General features: G+C 43.3%; 1 protein-coding gene across 2 annotated transcripts in view; it reads left to right on the forward strand.

The window, feature by feature from the left end:
* Positions 1-13,497, forward strand: part of LOC138980512 (uridylate-specific endoribonuclease-like) — a 23,311-nt gene extending 9,814 nt beyond the window's left edge. For both annotated transcript variants that reach the window (XM_070353396.1, XM_070353397.1), the window contains exons 2-8: positions 1,416-1,434; positions 2,156-2,250; positions 6,418-6,543; positions 6,874-7,018; positions 8,169-8,371; positions 11,418-11,659; positions 12,059-13,497. In XM_070353396.1, the coding sequence (XP_070209497.1) occupies positions 1,416-1,434; positions 2,156-2,250; positions 6,418-6,543; positions 6,874-7,018; positions 8,169-8,371; positions 11,418-11,659; positions 12,059-12,307 (1,079 nt within the window). In that variant the 3' untranslated portion in view covers positions 12,308-13,497. The remainder of the gene's footprint in view (positions 1-1,415; positions 1,435-2,155; positions 2,251-6,417; positions 6,544-6,873; positions 7,019-8,168; positions 8,372-11,417; positions 11,660-12,058) is intronic.
* The last annotated feature ends 207 nt before the right edge of the window (positions 13,498-13,704 follow it).

Raw genomic sequence — 13,704 nt, forward strand, 5'->3', positions numbered from 1 at the left:
CTATTATGTAAATGCTTGTATAACTGTGTTTTAATTTTAAATGTGTTAAGCGCAAATGAGCATAATTGTAAAGTTATGATGTTGCGCTATACAAATGCTCCTTTATTATTATTATATTATTATTATTCTGACCGTTGGGGGCAGTTTCTGGCGAATTTGACGAATCTGAAGTATCCGATAAATTACATCCACTGTGCGTTAATCTATACGCACGCAGCACTATTTGCTGGAAAAAGCACCATTGTTGGTTGGTTGGTTGGTTGGTTGGTTGGTTGGTTATTGTGTATCGTCTCTTCAGAAGTTAATGCTATTCGACACCGATGCAAGTTTGTTTCCTTTTTAAGGGGAGGAGCTACCTTCCAATACACTGACCAACTTTTAACACAAACAGTTCTGTTTTATGAATGTTGTGGTCAAATGACTTGGAAGAGAAAAACGGTGTATTTGAAGGTAGCTCCTCCCCTTAAGTTCACATGGTAACTTCCATGCTTAAAACTATTTACTATCAGGTCTATCACTGTAAAAAGAAGGTTCATCATAGGAAAATGCACCATAAGTATGTTAATGTATTCAAATCAAAGAGAGTGAATGCGCGTTTCAGGGTGCTGCTTCTCTCCGGTGTATAAAACAAAGAGAAGACAAGAAGCGCTGCCTGGCGGTAAGACAGCAAGAGCCGTCAACGACGCCGCAGCCTAGTAACCGCATCACGTACATACACAAGGGAAGTAACTCAGTGAAAGTAACCCATCCGAACCCTCAAAAGGGTGCACTTTTTGGGGCCTATTTTTTTTAACTTTAGATTAAACATTTAAATCCTTGCTTTTCCAAAATGAAATTAGTCCTCCTGCGCGGTGGCGTTTTTTGTACTGCAGAATCTTATGATATAACTTTGTACTGCAGAATCTGGTGATATAACTTTGGAAGGGATCTGAGGGCCCCTTTTGCTTTCGGATTATTCCTTTACAACCCAGTGTGGAAGGGTTTTGCTGCCCGCCCAGTGAAGATAAAGAGGGACAATTGTCTCTGCTCGCGCGGCAGCAAGCAGGATGTCTCTGAACTGTTACTGCCTGACAGAACATTGAAAGTACAAAAACTAAAAGCAAACCCTAAAAAAACCTACAAGAGCTATGAAATTTACCAACAGTTCAACACTATATTGTATCTGTAACTGCAGCTTTTTGTTGAGATGAACTAGTGCTTTGTGTGTAGACAACAGCTGTGAGGGAAGGTGTGGACCAGGCACCGATAATACCAAGCCCTGTCAGTGTTACTCAGTCTGTGTTAATTGTATGAAGTGATGCTTTGTGTGCAGACAACAGCTGTGAGGGAAGGTGTGGACCAGGCACCGATAATACCAAGCCCTGTCAGTGTTACTCAGTCTGTGTTGATTGTATGAAGTGATGCTTTGTGTGCAGACAACAGCTGTGAGGGGAGGTGTGGACCAGGCACAGACAATACCAAGCCCAGTCAGTGCAACACAGCCTGTGTTGATTGTATGAAGTGATGCTTTGTGTGCAGACAACAGCTGTGAGGGAAGGTGTGGACCAGGCACCGATAATACCAAGCCCTGTCAGTGTTACTCAGTCTGTGTTAATTGTATGAAGTGATGCTTTGTGTGCAGACAACAGCTGTGAGGGAAGGTGTGGACCAGGCACAGACAAAACCAAGCCCTGTCAGTGTTACTCAGTCTGTGTTAATTGTATGAAGTGATGCTTTGTGTGCAGACAACAGCTGTGAGGGAAGGTGTGGACCAGGCACCGATAATACCAAGCCCTGTCAGTGTTACTCAGTCTGTGTTGATTGTATGAAGTGATGCTTTGTGTGCAGACAACAGCTGTGAGGGAAGGTGTGGACCAGGCACAGACAAAACCAAGCCCTGTCAGTGTTACTCAGCCTGTGTTAATTGTATGAAGTGATGCTTTGTGTGCAGACAACAGCTGTGAGGGAAGGTGTGGACCAGGCACCGATAATACCAAGCCCTGTCAGTGTTACTCAGTCTGTGTTGATTGTATGAAGTGATGCTTTGTGTGCAGACAACAGCTGTGAGGGAAGGTGTGGACCAGGCACCGATAATACCAAGCCCAGTCAGTGCAACACAGCCTGTGTTGATTGTATGAAGTGATGCTTTGTGTGCAGACAACAGCTGTGAGGGAAGGTGTGGACCAGGCACCGATAATACCAAGCCCTGTCAGTGCAACACAGTCTGCGTCAACTTTGGAGACTGCTGCCATGATTATCAGCAAGTCTGCTGTGAGTAATATTTATTTTTTCTCTTTCATTCACGATCATTTCTACATTTAGTCAAGTTTTGACTAAATGTTTTAACATAGACGGGGAATCGAGACGAGGGGGGTTGTGCATGGTGTATGTGTGTGTGTGCGTGTGTGTAGAGCGATTCCGAGAAAACTACTACAGCGATTTTCATGAAACTTCACAAGAGAGTTTCGGAGTACGTTATTTTTCATTTTTTCGATAAATGTCTTTGATGACGTCATATCCGGATTTAAGTGAAAGTTGAGGCAGCACTGTCACGCCCTCATTTGTTGACCAAATTAATTGACATTCTGATCAAGCAATCTTCGACAAAGTCCGGACTTTGGTATTGCATTTTAGTTAGGAGGCTTAAAAATTAATTGATGAGTTTGGTCATTTAAAATCTGAAAATTGTAATTACATTTTTTTAATTTATAAAACGATCCAAAAATAATTCCATCTTACTCTTCATCATTTTTCTGATTCCAAAAGCATATACATATGTTATATTTAGGTTAAAAAACAAGCTTTGAAAATTAAAAATATGAAAATTCTGATTAAAATCAAATTTTCGAAATCGATTTGAAAACAATTTCATCTTATTCCTTGTCGGTTCCTGATTCCAAAAACACACATATATATAAGTATAAATCCGCCTATAGGGCGACCATTGTAAAAAGGGGTTTTATGGCTATTGTTTTTAAAGCAATATTAACTAAATTTTGTAATTACATTTGCTAATTGACCTACACCCAACAGTCATGAATTGACTGCGAAAATCAGTCAAAATTAAGATATAGGTGTTTTACATCGTCGCCTTAATGATGATGATATGTTTACACTCAGTTAAAAAAATATTTGTATAAGTATCGTGGTTGACTAAAGACCCTTTTTTGCAAAGGACGGCCTAAGTCTCAAACTCACTTATTCAATTTTGTGCTCAAACAGTAAATCCCAACTTGATGCGATTTACAAGCAAGATACGTTAGGCACTGTCTCCTCGATAGCGCATGGGGTCAATGTTGTCAGGCCAATGGAATTGGAGAAAAAGACGCCAAAACTTGGGGCTCGGTCGCCCTAAATCGAAAGTGTTGTAAAATGGGGGCTTTAGGGCGACATTTGGTCGACCTAAGTCGGATTAGAATTTATAAACAAGCTCAGAAAGTTAAAAAGAATAGAGGTACAGAAAAGTGAGCTAGCCCGCTCAGCGCAACCACTTCCGCGCTATACTGGCTTGTCGATTTCACTGCCTTTTCCGCTGAGTGGGTGACTGGCGATGCTATACGGTCTTGGTGAACAAATGCAGTGCGTCCAATTTCATTCTGTGAGTTCGACAGCTTGACTAAATGTAGTAATTTCGCCTTACGCGACTTGTTTTTTTTACATTTATTTTTGTTGTTGTTGGTATTTTGTTTAGAACTATCACATTTATACCAGGTATTTTGTTTCTTGGTATTCTGTTTTTATCATATTTATGCCAGATAAGTTTGTGGCACATTTGATAATTTGGATTTATTTGTGTTTATTTTACTTTCTTTGATTTTACTTTTTTAGGATTTTTATTTTGTTTTATTTATATTAATTTCAGTTGAATTTCAATTAATGTGATTGAATATTTGATTTGATACTAAATTCTATCGTTGATTGTTTGAATGATTTTTTGAACGATTGTTTGAATGATTGTTTGAATGATTGTTTGAATGATTGATTGGAAGATTGTTTGAAAGATTGATTGAATGCTTGATTCAATGATTGAATGAATGATTGTTTGATTGATATGTTGACAGTGGGGTCGTGCAACGAGCGGTGTGGGTTCGGTACAGACTCCAGCAAACCGTGTGATTGAATGATTGATTGATTGATGTGTTGACAGTGGGATCGTGCAAAGACCGGTGTGGGTTTGGTACAGACTCCAGCAAACCGTGTGATTGAATGATTGATTGATTGATGTGTTGACAGTGGGATCGTGCAAAGACCGGTGTGGGTTTGGTACAGACTCCAGCAAGCCGTGTGATTGAATGATTGATTGTTTGATTGATTGATTGAATGTTTGATTGATTGATTTATTAATTGATTGTTTGATTGATTGTGTGATTGTTTGAATGATTGTTTGAATGATTGTTTGAATGATTGTTTGAATGATGTGTTGACAGTGAGGTCGTGCAAAGAGCGGTGTGGGTTCGGGACAGACAGCAGCAAGCCGTGTGATTGAATGATAGTTTGAATGATGTGTTGATTGATTTAATGATTGTTTGAATGGTTGTTTGACTGATGTGTTGACAGTGGGGTCGTGCAAAGAGCGGTGTGGGTTCGGGACAGACACCAGCAAGCCGTGTGATTGAACGGTTGTTTAATTGATTGATTGATTGATTGATTGATTGACTGATGTGTTGACAGTGGGATCGTGCAACGAGCGATGTGGGATCGGGATAGACACCAGCAAGCCGTGTGATTGAACGGTTGTTTAATTGATTGATTGATTGATTGATGTGTTGACAGTGGGATCGTGCAACGAGCGATGTGGGATCGGGATAGACACCAGCAAGCCGTGTGATTGAACGGTTGTTTAATTGATTGATTGATTGATTGATTGATTGACTGATGTGTTGACAGTGGGATCGTGCAAAGACCGGTGTGGGTTCGGGACAGACACCAGCAAGCCGTGTGATTGAACGGTTGTTTAATTGATTGATTGATTGATGTGTTGACAGTGGGATCGTGCAAAGAGCGATGTGGTTCGGGACAGACACCAGCAAGCCGTGTGATTGAACGGTTGTTTAATTGATTGATTGATTGATTGATGTGTTGACAGTGGGATCGTGCAAAGACCGGTGTGGGTTCGGGACAGAGACCAGCAAGCCGTGTGATTGAACGGTTGTTTAATTGATTGATTGATTGATTGATGTGTTGACAGTGAGATCGTGCAAAGAGCGGTGTGGGTTCGGGACAGACACCAGCAAGCCGTGTGATTGAACGGTTGTTTAATTGATTGATTGATTGATGTGTTGACAGTGGGATCGTGCAAAGAGCGATGTGGGTTCGGGACAGACACCTGCAAGCCGTGTGATTGAACGGTTGTTTAATTGATTGATTGATTGATTGATGTGTTGACAGTGGGATCGTGCAAAGACCGGTGTGGGTTCGGGACAGACAGCAGCAAGCCGTGTGATTGAACGGTTGTTTGATTGATTGATTGAATGTTTGATTGATTGATTTATTAATTGATTGTTTGATTGATTGTGTGATTGTTTGAATGATTGTTTGAATGATTGTTTGAATGATTGTTTGAATGATGTGTTGACAGTGAGGTCGTGCAAAGAGTGGTGTGGGTTCGGGACAGACAGCAGCAAGCCGTGTGATTGAATGATAGTTTGAATGATGTGTTGATTGATTTAATGATTGTTTGAATGGTTGTTTGACTGATGTGTTGACAGTGGGGTCGTGCAAAGAGCGGTGTGGGTTCGGGACAGACACCAGCAAGCCGTGTGATTGAACGGATGTTTAATTGATTGATTGATTGACTGATGTGTTGACAGTGGGATCGTGCAAAGAGCGGTGTGGATTCGGGACAGACACCAGCAAGCCGTGTGATTGAACGGTTGTTTAATTGATTGATTGATTGATTGATGTGTTGACAGTGGGATCGTGCAACGAGCGATGTGGGATCGGGATAGACACCAGCAAGCCGTGTGATTGAACGGTTGTTTAATTGATTGATTGATTGATTGATGTGTTGACAGTGGGATCGTGCAAAGACCGGTGTGGGTTCGGGACAGACAACAGCAAGCCGTGTGATTGAACGGTTGTTTAATTGATTGATTGATTGATTGATTGATGTGTTGACAGCGGGGTCGTGCAAAGAGCGGTGTGGGTTCGGGACAGACAGCAGCAAGCCGTGTGATTGAACGGTTGTTTAATTGATTGATTGATTGATTGACTGATGTGTTGACAGCGGGGTCGTGCAAAGAGCGGTGTGGGTTCGGGACAGACAGCAGCAAGCCGTGTGATTGAACGGTTGTTTAATTGATTGATTGATTGATTGACTGATGTGTTGACAGTGGGGTCGTGCAAAGAGCGGTGTGGATTCGGGACAGACACCAGCAAGCCGTGTGATTGAACGGTTGTTTAATTGATTGATTGATTGATTGACTGATGTGTTGACAGTGGGATCGTGCAAAGACCGGTGTGGGTTCGGGACAGACTCCAGCAAGCCGTGTCAGTGCAACCCGCCCTGTGTGGACTACGGCGACTGTTGCTCGGACTACCAGGATGTCTGCAACGGCAATGGAGGTACCCTGTACTTGTTGAACATGCACACTTAGCTGTGTGTCTTTATTCCCTCCAATCAACAACTCGCCTTCCCTAAACACGCATTTGCACGCACACACTTGCACGCACGGACACACGTACGCATGGACTCACGCGCGCACGGACTCACGCATGCATGCATAAACTACAGGGACATGTATATTGGCACGTAACTCTTTCAAGTCATATGTTGTGTCAGAACAATCCTGTTAGCTTTTAAATTTAAAGAAATTCTTGTTGTTTACACCTACCTTTAATCGCAATAGCTGCAACAGATTAGTGTAGTATGCACATTTTATTTTAACTACACAGGAGGTGGCGGCAGTTGTGACGCACTTACTGACGTCAGCGAGTACTTCTGGAGCAACGACATCAACCGTCTGACGTCATCACAGTACAGTGTCAACTGGCAGAGCTCTGTGTCTGATGGAAACACAGTGGACCGCGCTCCCAGCAAGTGAGCATTTTGATATTGGGAATAACCTGCTGCACTTTATCTTTCAAAGCTTGGTTTTTTTCCCTCCGAGATACTCCAGTGATGGGGGCTCCCGGTGGCTCAGTTGGTAGAGTACTGGACTTGAAATCCACGGGTCATGGGTCCGAATCCGTGCCGGGACGGACACTGGTCAACTTTATGTAGTGATGGTATCCATGTCCCACCCCCGGGTCATATCACTGTGGCTCGTAAAACACCTTGGTTATTCTAAACACCCACACATCTGAGTATAGTGCGACTCTGTTACTTTCCACTGGTAGGAAGTAACACGACCTTTCCAGCGATACAAAAGAAATAAAAATCAATGAACGTGAATATGAAAAATTATGATAGAGCAAACCATTTTGCGACCGATATCACTTTACGAATACAATCCCTGGCTCTCACAAAGACCGACAATGCTGCCATACCAACAGAAAAACGAAAAAGAAAAAAAAACTCTCAAAAGAAATAAATCAATAGACGAATTATGAAAATAACTGTCGGGTTTGCATGAGTTGTGAAAGAGTGAATGCCCTTGCTTTTTACTCGGACGAACATTGGAGGAACCACTTGCAAGGGGTGTGTCGGACACACGTGGATAAAAGCACGTGTGAAGTTTTTTTTCAGAGGAAAAGCAAAGGTATCTACTCTTTCACAGCCCATACAACTTGACCCGACAGAGTTATTTTCAGAAATCGTCTAGAGTTTTCATGGGGAGGAGTGTGCCATTAGCAAGATCTAGATCAGCACTATTCAGCACGTGTACGGGAACGTGTACGGGTAACGTCATCAAATGTAGTTTTTACGTCACGCGTTTGCCAAGATCTGCAGTCTTGGTTGGAGCATAGCAACGTATGATTTGGAACATTGGAGAAAAAAAGTGAGTCACGGGTGACACAATATCGACTATTTGCGTTTTTGACCAACATATTACATTTTACACAGATCGAGACAGTCATTGTTCTCCGAGACCACGAGACCATTCAAACACATGACGTGTGTTTTGTAGTTCCTTAGAAGTTTCGGTCAACCTGAAACGCCCAAATAATTATGAAGTTTTGTAGGCCTCTGACGTCACATGGCTCAAAGAAGGGAAATCCAATGTCCAATCGATATATTTCTCTCTCAGGTTCTTCACGTCTGTGGACGAAGCAGCCTACACGTCCAGACCGACGTTCACAGCTTTCGTGGCGCTCCTCGACAACTACAACAACTTCATCGGCTCCACCGACTTCCTCGACAGCCAGGAGAGAGCCGAGATGGACACTTTCTACAACCTCATCAGAGCCACGCCTATCTTTGACAAGCTCTACGAGTTCCTGCTTTGCCAAGGTTGGTTGAGGGGAAGGTTGATTCATTTCTTTAAAAAACATTTTTTGAAATGAACGTTAGGGATTCTTTGCGGGCCTACGAGTACTTGGTCTGCAAAAGTTGGCTGTGGTGAAGGTTGATTATTTGTTGTTGTTGTTGTTGTTGTTGTTAGAAGAGGATGAAAGTCGCTTGTTGATTTCAATACTTGTTATGCCCTCAGGTGCCAGAGACTTTGTTTGTTTTGTTTTCTTAACGCCCAGCCGACCACGAAGGGCCATATCAGGGCGGTGCTGCTTTGACATATAACGTGCGCCACACACAAGACAGAAGTCGCAGCACAGGCTTCATGTCTCACCCAGTCACATTATTCTGACACCGGACCAACCAGTCCTGGCACTAACCCCATAATGCCAGACGCCAGGCGGAGCAGCCACTACATTGCCAATTTTAAAGTCTTAGGTATGACCCGGCCGGGGTTCGAACCCACGACCTCCCGATCACGGGGCGGACGCCTTACCACTAGGCCAACCGTGCCGGTGCCAGAGACTGGTTCCGAATAACTCTCACTTACTTTATTACATATGTCGTCTGCATGAAGACCGCTTATTGCCCTTTGTTTATCACAATTCTTTTTTTAACTTGAAAAAACCCCATTGAAATGAGCGTGAACGTTAGGGATTCTTCACAAGCATAAAGCACCCAATGGCTTATTTTTGTTAGATTGTTGATGTTATTATCGTATGTAAATTAGCCGTTCACTCGCGAGTGGTGGCTGGCATAAGTGAGTTATCGAGTGAGTGATCGAGTGAGTGATTCAGTCAGTGCGTCAGTCAGCCAAGCACTCCCTCCCTCACGACAATACGCGGTCACTCAACATTCAGCGACTCACGTAATTCATTTATTCAATAATGTCTTCATTCTTTGGCTCCCTGATTGACCACCTCACGCGTAGTTTTATTTCACCTGCTAGTTTCCTCATTGACCACCTCACGCATAGCTTTATTTCACCTGCTAGCTCCCTCATTGACCACCTCACGCATAGCTTTATTTCACCTGCTAACTCCCTCATTGACCACCTCACGCATAGCTTTATTTCACCTGCTAGCTCCCTCATTGACCACCTCACGCATAGCTTTATTTCACCTGCTAGCTCACTCATTGACCACATCACGCATAGCTTTATTTCACCTGCTATAGCTCCCTCATTGACCACCTCACGCATAGCTTTATTTCACCTGCTATAGCTCCCTCATTGACCACATCACGCATAGCTTTATTTCACCCGCTAGCTCCCTCATTGACCACCTCACGCATAGCTTTATTTCACCTGCTATAGCTCCCTCATTGACCACCTCACGCATAGCTTTATTTCACCTGCTAGCTCCCTCATTGACCACCTCACGCATAGCTTTATTTCACCTGCTAGCTCCCTCATTGACCACCTCACGCATAGCTTTATTTCACCTGCTAGCTCCCTCATTGACCACCTCACGCAGAGCTTTATTTCACCTGCTATAGCTCCCTCATTTACCACCCCACGCATAGCTTTATTTCACCTGCTAGCTCCCTCATTGACCACCTCACGCATAGCTTTATTTCACCTGCTAGCTCCCTCATTGACCACCTCACGCATAGCTTTATTTCACCTGCTATAGCTCCCTCACTGACCGCCTCACGCATAGCTTTATTTCACCTGCTAGCTCCCTCATTGACCACCTCACGCATAGCTTTATTTCACCTGCTATAGCTCCCTCATTGACCACCTCACGCATAGCTTTATTTAAACTGCTATAGCTCCCTCATTGACCACATCACGCATAGCTTTATTTCACCCGCTAGCTCCCTCATTGACCACCTCACGCATAGCTTTATTTCACCTGCTATAGCTCCCTCATTGACCACATCAAGCATAGTTTTATTTCACCTGCTATAGCTCCCTCATTGACCACCTCACGCATAGCTTTATTTCACCTGCTAGCTCCCTCATTGACCACCTCACGCATAGCTTTATTTCACCTGCTAGCTCCCTCATTGACCACCTCACGCATAGCTTTATTTCACCTGCTAGCTCCCTCATTGACCACCTCACGCATAGCTTTATTTCACCTGCTAGCTCCCTCATTGACCACCTCACGCATAGCTTTATTTCACCTGCTAGCTCCCTCATTGACCACCTCACGCATAGCTTTATTTCACCTGCTAGCTCCCTCATTGACCACCTCACGCATAGCTTTATTTCACCTGCTAGCTCCCTCATTGACCACCTCACGCATAGCTTTATTTCACCTGCTAGCTCCCTCACTGACCACCTCACGCATAGCTTTATTTCACCTGCTAGCTCCCTCACTGACCACCTCACGCATAGCTTTATTTCACCTGCTAGCTCCCTCATTGACCACCTCACGCATAGCTTTATTTCACCTGCTATAGCTCCCTGATTGACCACCTCACGCGTAGCTTTATTTCACCTGGTAGCTCCCAGACAGGTAACTTTCTTTCTTTCTTTATTTGATGTTTAACGTCGTTTTCAACCACGAAGATTATATCGCGACGGGGAAAGGGGGGAGATGGGATAGAGCCACTTGTCAATTGTTTCTTGTTCACAAAAGCACTAATCAAAAATTTGCTCCAGGGGCTTGCAACGTAGTACAATGTATTACCTTACTGGGAGAATGCAAGTTTCCAGTACAAAGTATTTCTTACATACTGCTTGACTAAAATTTTTACAAACATTGACTATATTCTATACAAGAAACACTTAACAAGGGTAAAAGGAGAGACAGAATCCGTTAGTCGCCTCTTACGACATGCTGGGGAGCATCGGGTAAATTCTTCCCCCTAACCCGCGGGGGGAAGACAGGGAACCAAGAAAGATAAGTCAATCATACACTCAGTAAACACTGAAGGAAGTCCAACCGGTAACTGAGTCAGCCAGTCACTTACTCTTTTCCTGTGTAAGTTCATCAATACAATCAAAACAGGTCAACACACAGGTCCACACAATCACAACCATCAATACTAATATTAATAGCTTCTAATAACGAAATTACTCTTTTTCTGTTACCAGGTCGAGTTAGCAGTGAGTCCGACTTCCGATCCAAGTTTTACAACATGTGGTTTGACCTTTACCCCCGCTCCAGTTCGTCCTCCGCCATCTTGGATAGCAGCGGCTTTGAGCACGTGATGGTGGGCGAGCTACGTGTTTCCGGTGGATCTAAATCCGTTTCCGGTTTCCACAGCTGGATTCAGTTCTACGAAGAAGAGCGAATTGGACGTATGAACTACTATGGTTATGTCAGGAGGGTTATGGTGAGTCCTGTGTGTGTGTGTGTGTGTGTGTGTGTGTGTGTGTGTGTGTGTGTGAATGTTGTGTGTGTGTGTGTGTGTGTGTGTGTGTGTGTGTGTGTGTGTGTGAATGTTGTGTGTGTGTGTGTGTGTGTGAGTGTGTGTGTGTGTGTGTGTGTGTGTTTGTTTGTGTGTGTATGTGTATGGTTGTGTGTGTGCGCGCGTGTGTGTGAGAATGAGTGTGTGAGTGTGTATTGTGTGTGTGTGTGTGTGTGTGTGTGTGTGTGTATGTGTGCACGGTCGGTATGTATATATATATGTGTGTGTGTGTGTGTGTGTGTGTGTGAGTAAGAGTCTGAATTATACGAGTTACGTCCCATTACTAAACAATCAGTGTAAACTGTTTGATCTCATTCCCCACAGCCCGACGTGGCAGGAGCGAACTTTGCATGGAGGCCGTCCCAGTCCAGTCGTGACGCGGTCAAGTCTCTCGGGTCCTTCTTCATCGGGAGCAGCCCGGAGTTTGACCTTGCCCTCTACACGCTCTGTGCCTTCGAGTTCAGCAGCGCCATTTGTAACGTCAGGCTGGGCGGGACCAGCTACAGGATTCAGACCTGGGATGTCAATCATAAGTCCGGCCTGCAGATTGGCTCCGCCTACCCTGCCATCTGATTGGTCAGGTTGAGCAATCATCGGGGAATCAGATCTGTTAAATCTGCCATCTGATTGGCCAGGTTAATAAATCATCGGGGAGTCATGATTCTGTTAAATCTGCCATCTGGTTGTCCAGGTTGAGCAGTCATCGGGAATTTAAATCTGTTAAATCTGCAATCTGATTGGTCAGGTTGAGAAATCATCGGGAATTTAAATCTGTTAAATCTGCAATCTGATTGGTCAGGTTGAGCAATCATCGGGGAATCAGATCTGTTAAATCTGCCATCTGATTGGCCAGGTTAATAAATCATCGGGGAGTCATGATTCTGTTAAATCTGCCATCTGGTTGTCCAGGTTGAGCAGTCATCGGGAATCCGGATCTGTTAAATCTGCCATCTGATTGGGTAGTTTTAGAAATCATCGAGAATTCGGATCTGTTAAATCTGCCATCCGATTGATCAATCTGATAAATCCCCTGGAATTTGAATCTTTGAATCTGGTTAATGCACCGTCTGGTTAGCTCAATCGGACAATGCATAAGTTGATTATTCAGACTAAGAAATGACATGAACTTTGGTTTTGGTTGGTTCTGGCAAACTCTCTGCTTGTCTGATTCGATTTACACGCGAAGGAAGTTTAAAAAAAAATTAAAACAAATGTATTAACCAATCAGGTACACATAGCCCTGAAAATAAGGCTGTGAAGAGTATATCTTGTTATCACGCACTAAGCTACTTTTGTTATTCATGTAATTATCGACGGAAAACCACCAATAGTGCGATTACAGTGGAGGACCTCCGAAAATCTGAGAAAAACAGGTCTTAAAAATGAGGGAGTCTTAAAATGGGGGTAAATTTACAGGGCTCTTGAACACAAATTGCGAAAAGACAAGGTCTTAAAAATGAGGGAGTCTTAAAATGGGGGTAAATTTACAGGGCTCTTGAACACAAATTGCCAAAAGACAAGGTCTTAAAAGGGGAAAAGTCTTAAATTGGGGGGGGGGTCTTAAAATGGGTGTTCCATTGTAATATGGTTTTTGTTCTGTGTAATGCATTACTCTTTGTACACTTGTACCGCTGCTTTCTATTGTTAATGAACTAAGCGATCTTTGTTACTGAGTTGTTGGTTGCAGAAGAGCTAACAAAGAACAGACATTCTCACCAAGAATTGTTCGCTTCTTAGGAATTGAAATAAATGGGGTTTTTTCATATGAATGTGGATGTTTACCGCATTGTGAATTTGGTCAATTGTACCACGTTCTCCCTTTCTTTGTTATGTCAGTGTGTTTATGTGCTTCTGTATATTGGAGAGAAAAAACCCACCAAAAACCCAACTCTTTTAAAAAAAATTGTTTTGTTTGCATTTGAGTTGTGTGAGTTGTACATGTCCCCACCGTTCTTCTGGTTCTTGTAGCC

The sequence above is a fragment of the Littorina saxatilis genome, linkage group LG11 (genome assembly GCF_037325665.1).
Source record: "Littorina saxatilis isolate snail1 linkage group LG11, US_GU_Lsax_2.0, whole genome shotgun sequence".
NCBI lineage: Eukaryota > Metazoa > Mollusca > Gastropoda > Littorinimorpha > Littorinidae > Littorina > Littorina saxatilis.